Source organism: Chenopodium quinoa, unplaced genomic scaffold, assembly GCF_001683475.1.
Source record: "Chenopodium quinoa cultivar QQ74 unplaced genomic scaffold, ASM168347v1, whole genome shotgun sequence".
Classification (NCBI taxonomy): domain Eukaryota; kingdom Viridiplantae; phylum Streptophyta; class Magnoliopsida; order Caryophyllales; family Amaranthaceae; genus Chenopodium; species Chenopodium quinoa.
The window spans coordinates 2,082,392-2,101,973 of NW_018744311.1; the positions used below are offsets into that span (position 1 = coordinate 2,082,392).

Here is a 19,582-nt window from a genome sequence, read left to right on the forward strand (position 1 = left end):
GGTAGGGGCTTCCTCTCCTCAGGAGCCTCCTCTAACGATGTCTGGGACTACACAACAACTTAGAGACACTAAAATGCATGATTCTAATTATGCAACTGAAACTAATCTCCCTAAGGAGACGATCGCTACTACAAAACCATCTATGTCTTTCAGAGAAGCTGTGGCTAATTCTCCTCAATGGTTTAATGAAGCAAGGAAAATTATGCTCAACTCGACTGAATGGGAGGATAGTGAAATAACTCCACCGTCTGAATTACATGTAGTGCAATTCCCTAAGGAAACTCTTGACAAACTTCGTCAACCTTGGAAACTCACTCTAATGGGCATGTGCCTGGGTATTAATGTCCGTCCATCCTTTATGACTCAACGGGCCCGTGCAATGTGGAGGCCTAAAGGTTCCTTTGAGGTCATTGACATAGGTAAAAATGTTTATCTTTTTCGCTTCTCACTCCAAGATGATTACGAGAGAGCCCTTTTTGGGGGACCTTGGTTCGTTCAAGATCAGCCAAAATTCTGAAGGCCCACCCAAAAAGAACCAATTAAAAAATACACCCAACACCTCTCAAAATAATAGGTTATCACTCCAAAACAAAGAATTCGAAAATAAGGGAATGCAAATACTGAAAGTGGAGGTATAATCATGAAATCTGCTATTACAAGCGTGCAAACAAGCTCAAAACCATTGACCTTCAATTTAAATCATGTCCATGCAACCAATGAGGTAAATCACCACTCCCAAAACTCTCTGGCAACAAGTAATCCATCCCAAGTAAGAGCTTATAAGCAAGACAACCCTTCATCTACTCGCCATCCTCACCAAGAAAACAACTCCAACCTTATCAATGGAGTCGAAAAAAATACTAGAACCCTCGACAACTCTGAGCATGTCTCTAACCCCTGTAACTACCTCCTCTCCGGTGCAAATGGAGTTGGATCACCCCGAACAAGACCCGACATGGGGAAGTTGGGAAACCGTTTAATTTCCTATGCAAGTCCAGCCCACTTAACAATGGAGCAAGCCCAGATTACCCCTTCAGAAGTCCATGATGTTTTGTTCTCTATGGCCCCTATGAAATGCCCAGGGCCTGATGGAATTCAGCCCATCTTCTTTAAGTTGTGTTGGGACCTTTTAATGCATCCAATTGCTAATTTTGTGAAATCTTGTTTTGACAATGGTATGATTCCTCATGATATTAACCTTTCTTATCTATGCCTTATTCCAAAAATTGATAGCCCTATCACCTTCAAAGATTTTCGGCCAATTGGTCTCTGCAATACCATATACAAAATCATCACTAAGACTATTACTCATAGAATCCGCCCGTATTTGGCCAATCTTACCAATCCCCTTCAATCGAGTTTTGTTAAAGACCGTAGCATTGATGAAAATATTATCATCATTAAAGAAATGGCTCACTACTTCAATAAGGCAAAAAAAGGGAGGAACATAATGGCCCTAAAGATTGATTTAACAAAAGCTTTTGACAGTATTGAGTGGAGCTTTATCCGGGAAACATTATATGGTTTTCACTTCCCGGAAAAATTAATTAACCTCATCCTCTCTTGTATCACTTCAAACTCCATTTCTATCTTATGGAATGGTGAGGTTGTTGAACCCTTTCAGCCTAGCCGTGGTATGTATACGGCAAGGTGATCCTCTTTCACCATATATTTTTGTGCTTTGTTTGGAACGTCTCTCCCAAATGATAGAACATGAGGTTCATAATAAAAATTGGGATCCTGTTAAAATCACCAAAGACATAGGAATTTCCCACTTGTTTTATGCGGATGATGTTTTTCTATTTGCTAAGGAAAACTCTAAAAACATCAACACTATCAACTCCATTCTTCACTCTTTTGGTCAAGCCTCTAGGTTGTGTATCAATTTGAATAAATCTTCTATTATTTTCCCATCCAAGATGTCACATTGCATCAGGAGAGAGGATTCATCATTAGCTGGTATCAAAAGCTCTTTTTCCTTTGGTAAGTATCTTGGAGTCATGATTAGGCCTAACAAACTTCGAAAGGGAGATTATCTGTCCTTAACACCTATCCTCTCTATGTCATGCAAACTAATCTCCTTCCTATTAGTGTTCTTAATGATCTGGATCGGAGTTGTAAACGCTTCCTATGGAATAAAGTGGATAGATCCCACTATATTCCCCGCATCAAATGGGATGTTTTTTGTAAACCAATGTTGCTAGGAGGGTTGGGAATTAGATCCCTTAGAAGATGGAATGAAGTCTTTATGGAAAAATTAGGCTGGAAAATGTTAAACCAACCTGAAAAATTATGGGTCAAGATTCTAATGGGAAAATACTTAACTAAATCCAATTTTATGGATGCTACTCCTTCTCCCTTCTCCCTTCTCCCTCCTCCTCCACAATTTGGAGAGATATCCTAAAAGGAAGAAAAATTCTGAAAAATGGCCTAATATGTACCATTGGTAATGGTAATTCTACCTCCCTGTGGTACCATTATTGGGTAGGTGACAGCCCTCTTTGCAATCACACTACTCTCCCTATTCCCCCTCACCTTGCTCATTGGTGTGTTAGTCATATTATCCAAAATGGGAAATGGGACATTTCCCAAATAGCTCACCTTATTCCTCCCTCTATTCAATCCCTAATCCTTGCTACTCCCCTTTCCACTATTGCTAAACCCTCTGATAAAATAAGATGGAAACACTCGAGCAATGGCCAATTCACCATTAAAACAGCTTATGCGAGTACTACTCCTCCAAATCTCTCATCCTCTTCTCAAAATTTTAAATGGAAAAAGATCCGGCAAATTGAAATTCCTTATAAATATAAGATGTTACTTTGGAATATTGTGCATATTATCCTTCCTGTTGGAAGTCGGCTCAAATCCAAAATACCTTCTTTTGACCCAACTTGTGTAAGGTGTGGTGATGCTGATGAGGATCATCTTCACCTATTCAGGGACTGCCCCTCTTCCTCGATCAGGATAGAAATTGGAAAGTGGTTTTTGCTATTGCTATTTGGCATATATGGAACACTGCTGTATTTGAAGGATCCATGACTCGCATCCAGAGCTTGTTTGTGAAATTCAATTCAGATCTGTTTTTCAACAACAAAATTTTGCAGACTCATAATGGTGTTCCCATTCGTGGTGGCTCCCTTATGGTGTGATCTCTTCCTCAAATGGGCTACAAGAAGCTGAATACAGATGGCAGTTGGAAGGGTGAGAACAAGGCAAGAGGTGGTGGTGTTATTCGAAATGATGATGGTTCGTGGCTAGTAGGATTTTCTATCAAACTACGAGCTGTTTCTCCTAAAGCTGCTGACAATCAGAGAAGGTTTAATTGCTGCAAAAAAATTCAACCTCCATCACCTAGAATTGGAAACTGACGCGGATGCTTTGAAGAAAATGCTGGAGATTACCTCCACCATGAGCTGGGGATGATAATTCAAGATATTGTTCGATTGCTTGATGAAGATTGGATTGTAATCATCTTGCATAGCAAAAGTCAGGCTAACACTGTTGCTCATGGGCTGGCTAAAAAGGGAGCTCAAATGCCTGATGATGAGAATGATATCAAGTATTATTACTACCCCCCGAGACCTGTGGCAAGAGAATATGAAAGAGACCCGAAAAGGAACTAGTTCCCCCTGGATGAAAGATCAGACTCCTGGGTTCATATCTGATATTTGGTACTATCAAGTTATGACTGTTGTAACTACTATCCCTTACTTGCTTTCTACTCTGTTTAATGCTTTTGCATCCTATGTTTATGTAATGAACAACATAAGCTGCCCCAAGGCCCTTAGGCTATATCTATAATATCTCTCTTTGGTGTGCGTTAAACAAAATCGTAATGATTGTAAGTTTGAAACTGATACGGCCAAAAAAATGAAAAGTTAACTTCATTTTTTCTTTGATGGATTTATCAGTGCAAAAGATTGACACCAAGCAACCCTATACACTTAGTACTCCCTCCCTTTTTAAATATTTGCTCAACTTTTCTTTTCCGGCCATTTTTAAATACTTGCTCTATTTCCTTAGTTGGAAAGTTATTACAATATTTAATTCATTTCTACCACCTAGTGGACCCAACAAATATCATATTTTATTCATTTCATATTCTCTCACCTCCAATTTCTCCACTACTTTTGCTTTTTACAATTTTTTATTCTTCCACCAACCCCACTACCTCCATATTTTATTACTTTCTCCAATTTCTCCTAAAACTCCGCGCATGGAGAAATGGAGCAATGACAAATTAGAGAGAAAATGAAATTGAATGACTTGATTATAGAAAATGGAATAGAATGACTTGATTATTATTCATCGATAGGTAGAGTATTTATACAAAACCTACGCTCAAAAGATAGGAAACAATATTCCTAAAGATATACTAACATAATCATAAACCATAAAGATATATTCTCAAAATAATATCTTAACATAAATATCCTAAATATATTATTCTCTGAATGATATCTACGGAAAATATGTCATACATACATTTTCCGATATCTCGTATCTCTAACACCCTCTCGCAATCGTAACGGCAGTAACACGAACGTTGCGATTGGAAATTCTTCAATTTGTTGAAGCCGAGATGCACACTCTTGTGATGTTGGGGTCAAATTTTTGTTTCTTCTTTTTCAACGATGAGAACGGTCATCTTTTCGAACTCATTAGTCATCAATCAAGCAGGAACGTCATTCTTTTCGAACCTGCAAATAACAATTTTGGTTTTACCAGAGCAAAACCGAGCTCCAATCAAATATTGGTTTTTCCAGAGTAAACCACACTCAAATCTTTTATTGGTCTTTCAGAGTAAACCACATTCATATCCAAATGAGCAAAATCATGCTCGAATCAACTCACAAACCTTGTCTCACGGCACAAGGAGAACCAAATATATCTTGTCTCACGACACAAGAGAGACGTTTTTTTTTTAAATATTGCGTCAAGCATAATGCTATTTAATGTCTTCATCTCCAAAGATATGTTATAAGTGGAGAAAGTCCACTCACATACTCTCACAAAAAAATTCTCCCAAAAAAAAATTCACATACACATATATGATACGTGTACCAACCCAAAAAAATAAAAATTTAATTAATATTGCACAGCGGAAGCAAAATTTTGAATCCCACCGGTGGGTTTAACTTTCTAACCCACCGGCAAGGGGAAAATTTTTGTGAGCGGTCCCAAGATTTAACCTGCTCTTGATACCATGACAAATTAGAGAGAAAATAGAATAGAATGACTTGATTATTATTCGCTCAAAAAATAGGAAACAATATTCCTAAAGATATACTAACATAATCATAAACCCTATAGATATATTCTCAAAATAATATCTTAACATAAATATCCTAAATGTATTATTCTCTGAATGATATCTACGAAAAATATATCATACATATATTTTCCGATATCTCATATCTCTAACAAGCAAGTATTTAAAAACGGAGGGAGTAGCTGTAAGAAAATTTTGTTTGAAAAAGAAATGTAGCTGCCTTTTGACGGAGATGGGGATGTTGCAACCTTATTTATGATGTGTTTGTCACTGTCAGTGCAAAGAGTAGTGTATTAAGGGTCTATTCTCATTGACTGAACTTAGCTGAACTGAACTGAACTAAAATGAATATTTTATAAGAGAAGGAAATTAGGAGGTGGACTGAACTGAATTGATCAATGACATTGTGACACATGTCACAAGTAACTAGTAAAACAGGTTACCAACCGGTTTTGTATCATTTTTGGCAAATACATGTGAAATGTGGTGTTATACTGGAATAATCAAAAGGTGGTGCTGTTATTGGAAGACCGCCCAAGGTGGTGTTATTTTTGACAAATTTTCCTAATTACTATTGAAATGTGGGGCAGTTTGTGCAATGTATGTATGACCAAGGATATGACAATATGACACCATTGACATTTACCTCAATTTTTTCTCGGGTAACTATTTGCAATTGGCTTTGTGATGGTGTGACAGTGTCCGAAATTGTGTTATTGGATGTTATTGATGTGGGAAAAAAAATCAAGATCACTACAAATAGCCTCTTGCAATTCAAACCTACAGTTTCTAATTAACCAAATTCGACAATCAAAAAAATTGCAACTTACTTTAGATAAGCTATGAGCCACTACATTACCCAACCTTTTGATGAAAAAGAAAACTTTAGAATATCCTTTATACATAAATAATAAAGTCAAAGATGATGATTTTATCACGGTGATTATTATACATAAGTTTAATAAAAGTAATTATATATATCAATTTAAATTAACCTTCTTTCCATGTGGAATTTTTTTTAGAAAAGTCTCACATTGAATGATGAAAACATATCAATGGATATAATATCAAAAAACATTTTATCATAGGAATATCTTCTATTTTGCTAAATTAATTAATAATGAAAAACGTAAGTAACAAATAACGCACAATACCTGTCTTCTCTCCTCTCTCTCCTCTCTCCAAAACTCTAGACTCCATTGTTGAATTTTAATGGAGCTTCCATCGATTTTAACCGGTGGAAAGCCCCAATCCTAGTTTCTTTAAAGCTTTTTTAGGTTTTCTAGTAATGCTTCCTCCTTTTGAGAGGAATTTTTCTCTTTCGAAAGAAAGGGTTTCCGGCCTCCTTCGAAATACAAGGGTTTTTCGACCTCCTTCGAAAGACAAGGTTTATCTCCTCTTTTCAAGGTAGAAATTTCTTAGTTTTGAATCCATGATATTAAATCTAATGGATTGTCGTGAAATTATTTTGTTGGTGAAAAAGTTATCAAGTTTTCGAATGCATACAGATGAATCAGAAGAATAACATCCTCACGGTTACAAAGGATCATTAGATTGTCTCTCCAACAAGGCTGTATTTTCCAGCGATATAAGCGGAAGATGTTCCATAGTGCAAGATCTACTCGACGATCGTAGTTTTTATGAAGGAAAATTTTATTTGATTCAATATCTTATGTATTTGTTAACGTCGAATCTATATTGTAGATGTCGTATGACTTTTAATTAATGAAATATTTTTGCTATTAAAAAAAATTAATTAATAATGAAAACAGGTTTGGTACAAGGAATAAGTGTATCAGTTGTAGTTTTGATTTAATACATCACTAAGTTAATCAGGGCGAAAAATCTAGGTTGAATTTTTCTGATTAATTTAAAACTTTCAATTGAACCCATATTCGAGTTTTTGAAAGTAATTCCACAATAATATAATCAACCTTGATAGTGTTGGCAGCATTTTGTATATACTTCTTCATTATTCAAGGAAGAATCTCTCAATTAACTTGATTTGGGTCAATTAATTCAGATTGTTTCAAAAATTAATTAGGCCAATTAGTTTAATTTCATGTTGAAGCAAAATTGATTGTAGTCACCTTGTGTATCGAGTTAACTTTTTTCGATTAGTTTTATTTTCGATTCGGCTATTATGGCAGTTGCATATATGAGCATTGAAATTTGCGTAAATAAATAAAACAATAATAGGAGTATTTTGTAAGAACAAAAAGAAATTGTGTAAAACAGAAAATTAAATAAACAAGAATATTTTATTGTATGACTAGAACAATGGGATGCAGTATATACATTGTTTTCCCAAATATATTGGCCTATATATATAATATCATGTGTCCTTATAAATTACAAACAAGTGTGTATATGCTCGCAATAGGTTAATATCTATCTGTAATATTATTAAAACTCAATGGGATAACATGGTATCGCCATGTGTCATCTTTTCTTTAAAAAAAAGGAACATTTGTCAAAAATAACACGACTTTTCACCGGTATTCTCAAAATGAAAACGACCTTTGGATTATCTCAAAATAACACGACCTTTGACACATATCTTTCATAAATAGAACAAAAAACCGGTAATTGTTTTACAGGTTACATTTGACATGTGTTTTGTTGTTATTTGTTAAGATTTTTTTAAAATATTAATGATCTTAATTAAAAAAAAATTGAAATTAACCAAACACCACCTTCTTCTTCGTGATCCCCTCCCTACCTCTACCTCCATCTCCACCACACACTCCCCGAAAACCACCCCAACCCAGCCAACCACATCGGAAACAACCCCGGCCCACTCCCTAAGTCTGCCCCCTCCCACCTTATACTCAAAACAAACCCACGTACATATCCTCATCCATCACCTTGAAACCATCGCTAAACCACCGCATCTATTCCTAAAATCGTGAAATTGCCGCTCCACCCTTGAAACCCAATCAACACCCTAACCTATGGGAAAAGAGAGTAGAGAGAGCTTGCGTGAAGGAGAGGGAGGTGAATAGGTGATAGCATCTGATCGAAATGTGGTAGAGAGGGGTGACGAAATCGGGAACAAGGTAGGAATTGGGGGCCGAATTTGGGGACAGGGATGGGAGGGGGTACGGAATCGGGGATGGGAATTAAAGGGCGCCGGAAAAGGGATCAAAGGGAGGTCTAGCGTCGATGGGGTTGGGATAGGAAGACGCTGGCGAAGAGAGGGGGATGTGCAGTGGAGGAGGAGGGGCGGTAAAGCTGGTAGGGCTGAGTGGGGTTTTTTTTTTTTTTTTTTTTTTTTTTTTTTTTTTTTTTTTATTATTATTATTAATAAGGTTTTTTTTTTTTTTTTTATGTTTTAAGTTTTTTAATTTTAAGGTTTTTTTTTTTTAAAAAAATGAAAATTATATAAAAATTGACCAATGATACTTTGACACGTGTCATATGTAACCTATTAAATAGGTTACCAACCGATCACGTTTCATTTATGGAAGATATGTGTCAAAGGTCGTGTTATATTGAGATAATTCAAAGGTCGTTTTATTTTGGGAAGACTGATGAAAGGTCGTGGTATTTTTAATAAATTTTTCTTATATTAAAGAAAAGATGACACATGACGATACCATGTTATCCCATTGAGTTTTAATAATATTATAGATAGTCCGGTGAAAGGATATGACACCATTGACATTTACCTAAATTTGTTCTCTTGTAAGTATTTGCAAATTGGCTTTGTGATGGTGTGACAATGTCCGAGATTGTGTTGTTGGATGGTATTGATAAGTGAAAAAAATCAAGATCATTACAAATAGCCTCTTGTAATTCAAACTATACTTATTTTGTAACTTACTTCAACTAAGCTATAAGCCACTACATTATACAACCTCTTGATGAAAAAGAAATAGAAAGACCTGCAATCACTTGTGAACTTTAGAATATCCTCAAAGATGATTTTATCACAGTGATTATTATACATACGTAGGTTTTAATGAAATTAATTATATATATCAACTATTATGGATATAATATCAAAAAGCATTATAGTTTAGATAATATCTTCTATTATACCTTGCAATCTACAACACTATATTATATTTCATTATCACGGATTTTATAAACAACAAAGCACGATCATGTTTGCTAAATTAATTAATAATGAATGGTAAATTAATTAATAATGAAAACAGATTTAATACAAGGCATAAGAGTATCAGTTGTAGTCATGTGATACATCAACAATTAAGAGGTATGCCATGAAAGGCTAAAAGAATTATACATATCTATTTCTTATGTTATTAACATCTCATTTTTGTAAAATTTTATATTTGAAGAATGAGTAATTCCGCTAATTAATCCTGTATCTTTCATTTTCTTTTATAATTTAATGAATTTATTATCCTATGAATTTTTCCTATTAATTTAAAACTTTCAATTGAACCCATGTTTGAGTTTTTGCAAGTAATCTTTGTGTGGGTGCCACAATAATATAATAAACGTTAATCCAGTTGCCACCAATTTGTATATATTTCTTCACTATTCAAATAAACATCTCTAAATCAATTTGATTTGGGTCAATTAATTCATATTGTTTTAAAATTTAATTAGTTTAATTTCATGTTGAAGCGAAATTGATTATTCTAGTCACATTGTGTATCAAGTTAACTTTTTCGATTAGTTTTATTTTCAATTTGGGTATTATGGATTGGGTTGCATAACTGAGCATTGAAATGTGTATAAATAAATGAAACAATAATGGTAATTGTGCAAAAAACAAAATTAAATAAAAAAAAGTTTTTTTTTTTTTGGTGTTCCATCCGATTCGCCTTTTGGGCTAATCTGTATTCGGGGATTAGTTCTGAGTGGTAAAGTTCTAGTTCCCTTCCAATTATTATTGTGGGGATCAAACACGGATTCTCCCTAAGAATATATTATTGTAGGACTAGAGCAATGAGGTGCAATTGCTTGTAATTTTGTAAATATTTGGAAATCATATACTTCCTCTGTTCTGTTAATATTGCAACAAGGAGGAAATTACGCATCCCAAAACACATTTTATATGCTAAATATCTACAATTGTGTAAGTGTAAAAATTATAAAAAGTTGATATTGTGAAAGTATTATATGAGACGAATCCAACAAGATCCCACTTGACCATATTTTGCTTAACGTATAACTCATATTATATGAGTCAAACAAGAGTGATGAATAGTGCAAAAAGTCCATTGTTGTAATATTAATAGAACGGAGGAAGTATATTAGAATATATCTAGCAAGACAAGTTGATATTGTATTTCCAAATATATTGGCCAATATATAAATATGGTGTGTCCTTATAAATTACATACAAGTGTGTAAATCCTCATAATAGGTTAATATTTTCTTTTAAAAGGCAAAAAGTAGTATCTCTAACTAAATATATATATATATATATAATATAGTTGTACAAACTTTAAAAAAAATTGGGTGTACAATAATTATTGTACATCCACTATAAAGATAGACTAGATTGATCAAAAGTTACCCCTAAAATAAATAAAAGTTACCCTAATATGCATAAAAGTAATCCAATACAAATAAAATTTTTTAGTAAAGAATCACATTTTAAATGACTAAAAATCAATTATTTGTGTTAAATGTAATTAAATTACCATTATACAACTTTTCTTATTGTCTATTTATATAAAAAATTGTATTATGTTAAAAGTTTCCAAAAAAAAGGCAAAAAGTTACCCTAAAATTAGGTAAAAGTTACCCTTATACTGCTCGATGTACAATAAAATTAGTGTAAACCGGGTATATACAAAAGTTTTTTTTTTTTTGAAGAAATATATACAAAAGTTTTTGATATAGTTGCATCTATTTTAAAATATATATATATATATATATATATATATATATATATATATATATATATATATATGTGTGTGTGTAGTTGCATATTACCACGATGTCAGCATACATGCATCAAAATTAAGACATACAACATGTCAATAAAAAACCTTCAACTTCCAATAATTATTTCATAATCATTATTATGTTACAACTTAGAAGAACTAAATACTGAATAAGAATACATAGATCATTTCTAATCAAGTATTTGAATTGAAAACTAAAGGGAAAAAAATAAATGTACGTGGGCACAAAACAAAATTGTTAGAAATTAATTAAATCAGGAAACTAAAGGAAATAGGTAGACACGTATACTAATACTACCGCCATCCAGACCTATTTAGTCGTCACATTACTAGTTCAAATTACACTAAAAATAGGACAATAAAACTTCGTTTTGGATGGAGGGAGTATTTAGTATATAATTTTTCTGGAGGACTCTCATTCACTTAACTAAACCTAGGAAACAAATGCATTCCATCACTACTCAAATTAAAATGCGAACCTACTAATTGCTGTTTGTCATCCTTGGAAAAATGTATGTGCACAAACAAATACTATTAATAATAATTTGGGTTTTCAAGATTGAAAACATCATCAAATTCACCTTCATGATGATCAAACGAAAGCTCCGATGCAATCGTTGGGGAGTTAGCAGCCGAGGTAGATGATGGATGGACACCATTTTGTTGAATCAAAGCACCTTGTAATTGATGATCAACTTCAATATTATTCTGATTATTGTTATGATCATTGAAGTTGTTATTCATTAGACATTGAGAAGATTGGTATGTTGTGTATGTACTTGAATTGGTAGGAAAATTTCCATGATCAACAAAGTTATTATTAGCACTATGATGAAGCAATGAATTAGAGGATGAAGGGAAGGAAAAGGAAGGACATTTATTTTTTAGGTTGATATTATTATTATTATTATTATTATTATTATTATTATTATTATGAGTGTTAATAATAGGTTTGATGTCTTCAACATTATTGTCTCTTTTGAAATTCCACATGATTTTTTGTGGTGGTTGTTGAGAATGTGGATGTTGATGAGGAGTGTAGATTAGGGTTTCAATAGGTTCGGATTTGGGTGTAAGGTTTGGAAGTTGGAAGGACGAGGAGGAGGAGGAGGAAGCTGCCTGAGAACAGGTGTGTTTACCGCGATAAGTGACATCAAAGGAGCTAGGATCATCATCACTTCTTTGCACTTGCTTTGTGGCCAAACACCCTTGGAAAACTCTATGTGTACACCTATAATATGCCCTGCAAATCATCATCAAGATCATAGTAATTATTATTGTATTAGATGAAATAATAAACACCTTTAGGTGGTGTTTAGTATGAACATTGTAAAGGAATGGAATAAGAGAGGAGAATGAATCATTTAATCACCTTTTCATTTGTTTGGTTTAACCATGAAAATAATCACTTAAATTTAACTCCTTTTCTTTTTTGTTTGAGAAGATACAAGGTAATTGTTATCTTAGCTAGGTTTTAAAGAGGTAATTATTAACAAATTAAATTGGCTGAAATCATTATCTAATACTTATAGGTAATGGTAATCGTTACCCAAACCTTTTAATTTCCACACAAGGAATCACACATTATAGATAATGGCAATCGTTACCCAATACTTATAATAAATTAAATAAGCTGAAATCATTACCTAATTAATACTTATAGGTAATGGTAATTGTTACCCAAATCTGTTTCCGACCATGCAAATTAAATTAAAAAAACACACACACACTATATATGTTCCCTTAATTTCCACACAAGGAATCACACATTATTTGTCCCGTTAAATTCCATATTTGTGGAAGTAAAGTATTGACTTGTTTAATTAGAATGCGTGTGGTAGATGATACAAGTATATAGCAATAATCGAACTTATTAATCATGCAATCGTTATTATTGTACTTAAAAATGTCATTCAAAAAATATATATATAATTGTATAAGTTATCACTGATAATTCATGGATAGGTGTCAATTTATAAATTAACTCTTTAATTAGCTGGAAGAATGCATGATTAATGACTGAACTACAACCAGAGTTTGCAAAGTACTGTATACAATGAGTACGGATTAATGGATTATTATATACTAATATTGGTATCTGTTATTTGAAGCTTCTGTTATGCTTTAATTTCCTTGTTTTATGGACATTCATATATATGATAAGGATAAAATATGCAATAATATTGTATTAATTAAATAATAATTAAGTAATCCTAATTATGTACTGATAACATTACATACCTTGGAAAATTGGCTCCAAGAATGTCCTTTTGTCCATATTTTCTCCAATTATAACCATCTTCAATTGGTCCTTCGAGTCCACTGCTAGTAGAACCTTGCACTCTTTGTGTAATTCGAGGAGAAATCCTTCTGTAATACGAAGTACATAGTATAGTTAATTTGATCATAAGTTTAATTAAGCACGATTAATGAAATTGATTTGATGATAAAAATGGCACATATTGATGAGGGTACCTTTATCACAAAAGTGTAATGATTTTCAAAACTAAGACCTACAAATTAAATGATATGATAAATTAAACATAGAAAACAAAAAAATAATGTCTATAATCATGTTTCTTCCTTTTTATGCACAAAAAGTAAACAATACTACAATAACAAAACACAAAAAGTAAGAATCAAATTTGAGCTAGAAAAGTTTGTAAATAAAGGTCTGGATATACACAACTTTATCCCTATATAGTCAACGACTATAGGAAACCACAAAATGTAAACCTTTCTTTAAACTGGATCTCTGTCGAAAATTATCTAGTTTAATGAGCCAAATTGAATCTTCACATGGTAGACACTTACCTCTTTTTAGAGTCATCTTTGTATTCAGCTGGATCTCTGAAATCTCCGTCAGAATCTAAGCTTTTAGGGCTTCCACTAAAGGAATTAGGGGAGTCATTTGTTGCAGGAGTTGTCAGCTGAAATTGAAACTGGTTCGTTGAATCATATTGCAAGATCTGTAATGACCTTTCAAATTTGGCCAAAATGTCTTTAGCCATCAATCCATATGCTTTATTGGAAGATGAGTGTATCTCGTTGCCAAGACCCAACTGAAGTTCCCTAGTAAGATCTCTCCCTTCAACAAGCACATTCACCAAACTCTTTGAACTCATCATATCATTCACATTGCTCCCCATTATTTTTCTTTATTTCTTACCCAAAATAAGCCCTATAAAACCAACATATATATATGATTCAATCAATATATATACCTCATATATTTCTTGCTAACTAAAACTAAACACAAAATACTAATTATTGTAAACTTATATATAATATAATTCAAAAATGGAAAGATAAGATGATTAAAAACAAATTAAAAAGGGACAACATGAGAGTCAACTACACAAGTTGCAAACTCATACTAGTAAATAAACACAAACAAGTTGAGGATTTTGATATGGATGAATCTTTCAATGGCGCCTAGCTAGCACACGCAAGTTGCACAATGGCTTTAGCTAGTTCTTCAACAATCGGGGGAGCCGGGTCGTCGTGCCACCCTCTCGCGAGATCCCGAGATCGAATCTCAAAGAAGCATGCTCATCATGTAAATAGCTAGCTAGATCGAATAGAACAAGGGAATGATAAAGAGAGAAAGGGTAAAGAGTGTGTTAATTACTCACCTTTGAATTAGCTAGCAAGCTAAAAAGATCAAGTATTTGAGAATATATGACTTGTTTCTACGGTCAAATGTGGCTCGACTATTGCACACGGTCTTGACTATTAACGTAAGATAAGGTCAAGAAAATAAAGTGGAATTTTTTTAAAGTGGAATATTATTAATCAACTTATTGATAACCATAGTTAATTAGTTTGTATGTACTTGTCACTTAATAATAAAAAATATTTATCCGCGTTTCTTACTCCTAAGTTTTTATTAGAAATAATATTATAGAAATGAGAAATTTGCCTATTTATAGTAGCTAAATTGATTTTTTTTTTCTTTTAAGCTATCTCGACTAACGATACTAATTAATCATAGTATTATCATTTTATTTTATTTTTTTAGCTTTTTTAATAATTATTTGTTCAAAAAATTAATTAGGAGTAGATTGTGAAGTTGTTTCGTCCAATGATGTCATGATGACATGGCATAATACCGTATTGACATGTGGCATGATCTAGGTGGCACCAAACATCAAATTTTATGTTAGTAATATATCTTGAGGGGAAATGTGTGAGTGATCTTTGTGTTATGATTAATGGACAGCATTAACATGTGTTAGCATATATGATGTTGTTACTCATCAATCCTTTAAAAGCTATAGAGGGGTTAACTTGTATTGCCTACTTAGACATGTTGATTGTTTTAAAACATGTCATATTTCTACTTCTCGTGAATTTGTCAACTAAACAATACAATAGATTTTTTTTTTTCTAGAATTTTTAATATTCTTTGATTTGATTTTTTTTTTTTTTTTTGTCAACCAAACTACACCTGAATTTAATAGATACTATTCTTAATGACTCACTTGATCAACTTTAATATTGATATATAATTTCATTATATCACCTACGACTATTTTTTATTAATGTTTAATTATAGAATGGAGATAATATCTTGTACAAAGAATAACATAAGTACTTTTTTTATTTTCCAGATTACTACTATAGATGTTTAACTAGATTAAACCCCGTGCAATGCACTATTGTTAAATAATCTAATGACAATAAATTTTACCAAAAATAATGGATATAAATATTATAAATAGACTTAGTAGTAAAAAGTATGAAATATTGTGAAAGAAATTAATTAAACATGTTATAGCTAGTTACAAATTTACAAAGGGCAATTTGATATTTAAGGACATTTATTTTAGATTTTATACAAACTAAAAGTCATAATTTAATTACAATAAGTTTTTTTTAGTAAGTGGTTTTGAAGGGAAAACTTTTTATAATATTTTGTCAAATGTTGGCCATGTTTGGTAAATGGCTTTTTGGTGGCTTTTTGGTTAGCTTTTGGCTTTTGGCTTTTTTATGAGGTCAAACAGCCAAAAAATGTGTTTGGTAATTGGCTTTTTAGCCAGTGAAAAAGCTGGCTTTTAAGCCAAAATAAAAAGCTGCTTTGAGTAGCTTTTTTGTTGGCTTTTGGCTTGTTGGCCCACAAATTATCTAATAAACAGTCAACTACCAACAATTAATTTACCAAACACTTTTATAAACAGTCAGCTTTAACCGCCAATTTCAAAAGCCATTATAAACAGCCAAACATACCAGCTGGTCAAACAAGCCAAGTGAACCAGCCAACAGCCAACCGCCAACAGCCACTTGCCAAACAAGGCCGTTCTCTAAGTTTCGCCTTTAGTATAATGTAATTGATTGATTATTGTTTTAAAACATATGGATTAAAAAAAAAAAAAAAAAAAAAAAAAAAAAAAAAAAAAAAAAACAGTTTATAGTAGTATGACTAGTATCTATTCACAAAAAAAAAAAAAAATTACTTAAATTGGGTTTCCAACTTTTTTGCAAGTACATAGACTACATATATACTGAATGAAGTAACCTCATTCTACTATTTCTTGTGAAAAGGAATATGAATTATGTACCACCTGATCCTATTGCTAGATCGTTGCATAATACAAGTGCTCACCAACTATCCGCCAACACTAACAAACGAGAACTATAAAAAAAAAATTGGAAAATTGCTAATTTAATTCTTAGTTCATACTCAATAAGGATAATTATTTCGTAATAGAGTATATACCATAAATTCAATTATACACTAAACGCACATAATTTTGTCTAAATTAACATAAAATATTTAAAACAACTTAATCTATGAACAACAACCCAATATTTAAAATAATTAATTAAAAAGTAGAAGGGTTGAAAAAAAGAGTATATGACATCAGCATGAAAAGCCATGCTTACGTCGAAAATAAATAGGTCATCCATTATGGTCAGACCATCCACGCACTAAGCTCAATCCTAGCCTCAATATATGGGATATGTTCCTATTATTTTAAAACCTTAATTCATTGGAAATTAAAACATCTTTTAACTTTGAATCATCTCCTAATTATAGTAATGTAATAATATTGTTTTCTTTAATTGTTTACTTAGGTTGGTGTGCAGTATGCACATTCAGCACATTTAGGGCGAAGATTCCGCTTGCTAGATCTCCCTTTCCTCGCTTGTTGGGACAATTGTACAAAAAAATTTGTTCATACTTCTTATCCACACTCTCCGGTGTGGTTAGATCGACATTGCTAGAGGTGCGCAATGACCGTGCCCTCTATACTCAAGCTGGTTTTTACGGTTTATAATCCCCTTATAAAACGATCTGTCTATATTATATAACAAGTTGGTTGTGCATAAGCTAGATTGTCAAACTGCACATGGCTCAAACCAACACCGGCCAAGACACTAAATTAAATAGGGTGTTTTTTTTTGTCAAAAACTACCTTATACAACCTAAAATTTGTGATAAACTACCTTGTAAAAGATAAATGTTGTAATATACTACCTTAGACCGAAATTCCACCGTTGACTTAATTTTAGGATGTTGATACTCCTTAGAACACCCCCCAAACTACCGTGAGGGTTGGTTTTCAACGTGGTAAGGTTATTTTCAGGGTGGTTGGAGGATATTCCGAGTTGGTGAGGGTAGATTAGTGCTTCCGGATTGTGGTTTTTAGGGTTAGAGGTGGTGGGTTTGGGGTTGAAAGGTGGTTTAGATGTGGTGGAGACGATTTCAAGCAAGTTGTGTTAGTTTTGGGAATGAATTGAAAGCGGTGGTTTTGGGAGTGTTTTGAGGTCGATCAACGGTGAAAATTCGATATATGTAGTATTTTACAATATTTTACCTTTAATTTTCTTAGGTAGTTTTTTTTTATAACATTTTACCTTTGTTAGGTAGTTTATCACAACACTTTTTTAAATTGGTAGTTTTTCGCAAAATATGGGTTTTATTTGATAGTTTTTGACAAAAAGCCCAATTAAATAATACAAGTACAAGTATATATATATATGTATATATATATGTATATATATGTATATGTATATATATAACTCAATAAATTTTTGTGAAATATGGAATTACGTGAAATTATTATTAAAATTATAATTATAACATTATGATCATATATACATGCAAGGTTTAATATGAGTAATTAGTTGTGGATATCTGTCAAATTGATTAACTGGGACTTAGCTTTCTCACTTTACTACATATGAAGTATATTCTTCCATAACTTAAACTAGCTAGCTAATGTAATTGATACCTATATTGTCACACAGATAAACATAAACATAAACATAAACTTATACTATGATGGTATGCCATTTATTTAGTACTACTATTGTACTAATATTCGATCCGACAAAATATTAGTAGTACAATAATAGTAATAGTAGTAGTACTAGATTGAAATCTACAGTGAGTATCTATCTCCCTATTGTTAATTTCTTTGGAGAAAGTGCAGCCATTCAGTGATTGAGATGCCAACACATTTGTTATTGCTGATGAATAATAAAAAAAATAAGTAATGTAAATTACATTACTTTAATCATTGTTACAGTAAAATGATAATATAATTAAATCAAGAGTTTGTCCTTACCAATTTATATTTCCATTTTCGTGCATGCCCTATTAAATATTAATACTTTATTTATTTATTTATTAAACAGAAAATGACCTCTAATAGTATAGAATCCAGGAAGCTCAACCTACTAGGGTAACATAAAATACATACAGGAATGAATATACGGTAGAATCAATTTATCATGCTTTTTTTAGACTAGATTTTATGTGCTTCTAATGTGCATGTATAGAAGTAGAACGACGCTTTTAGTGAGAATCATACAGAATGAAACACCCGATCTTATTGAGAATCTTGCAAAATAAAATGAATATATAAGAACTAAGAAACAATGTGAGGTTTTGAAGACGCTCAAAATCTCACTAGTGTTATTCTTAACATTTTTCATAACATATAATGTATCATCTTCAAAAGATATGAGTTTTATAAAACAATGGGTAGTGTATGCATATATAAGAAAAAAAAAATGGTGATTCTGTAATCAAATTGAGATTAAAGAACATAGCAGACCAAGTTATGATGTCCGGCCAAGGGCCAACTAGATATACCTAGGTCACATGGACAATTTCATAAAACTAACCTTAATCAACTTATATATCAGATTAGAGTTTGATAATTAATTTGACAAAATTCTATTTCCACGCCCAATAGAATAATAGATCGAGGAATAATCATCTTTTGACCAGAATTGAAAAAGGCTGGCATTTGCATTTAATTATAGTCAAGTTGTACCATTTTGTCAATCTTAATTTAAATAAATGCAATATACAAACATTACTCCGTATTAGCCAACCCTAAATTTGACAATGAGCCAAATTGATGATTTTCTTAATTACTCTCCAAGTCTCATTAGCTCGGAA

General features: G+C 32.3%; 1 protein-coding gene across 1 annotated transcript; it reads right to left on the reverse strand.

The window, feature by feature from the left end:
- Positions 1 to 11,479: 11,479 nt before the first annotated feature.
- Positions 11,480 to 14,339, reverse strand: LOC110696200 (probable WRKY transcription factor 30). The gene is made up of 3 exons (XM_021873483.1): positions 13,981 to 14,339; positions 13,408 to 13,536; positions 11,480 to 12,409 (listed from the first exon to the last, which is right to left on the reverse strand). Exons 1-3 carry the CDS (start codon positions 14,313 to 14,315, stop codon positions 11,701 to 11,703), a joined length of 1,173 nt encoding a protein of 390 aa, XP_021729175.1. The 5' UTR covers positions 14,316 to 14,339; the 3' UTR covers positions 11,480 to 11,700.
- Positions 14,340 to 19,582: the final 5,243 nt, after the last annotated feature.

Bases quoted from the DNA above. Each gene is read 5' to 3' on its own strand.
- LOC110696200 (XM_021873483.1), bottom strand. From the start codon at position 14,315: ATGGGGAGCAATGTGAATGATATGATGAGTTCAAAGAGTTTGGTGAAT. The intron at 13,537-13,980 runs GTAAGTGTCTAC...TTCGTATTACAG, and splicing joins AAAGATGACTCTAAAAAGAG to AAGGATTTCTCCTCGAATTA. The intron at 12,410-13,407 runs GTATGTAATGTT...GATGATTTGCAG, and splicing joins CTTGGAGCCAATTTTCCAAG to GGCATATTATAGGTGTACAC.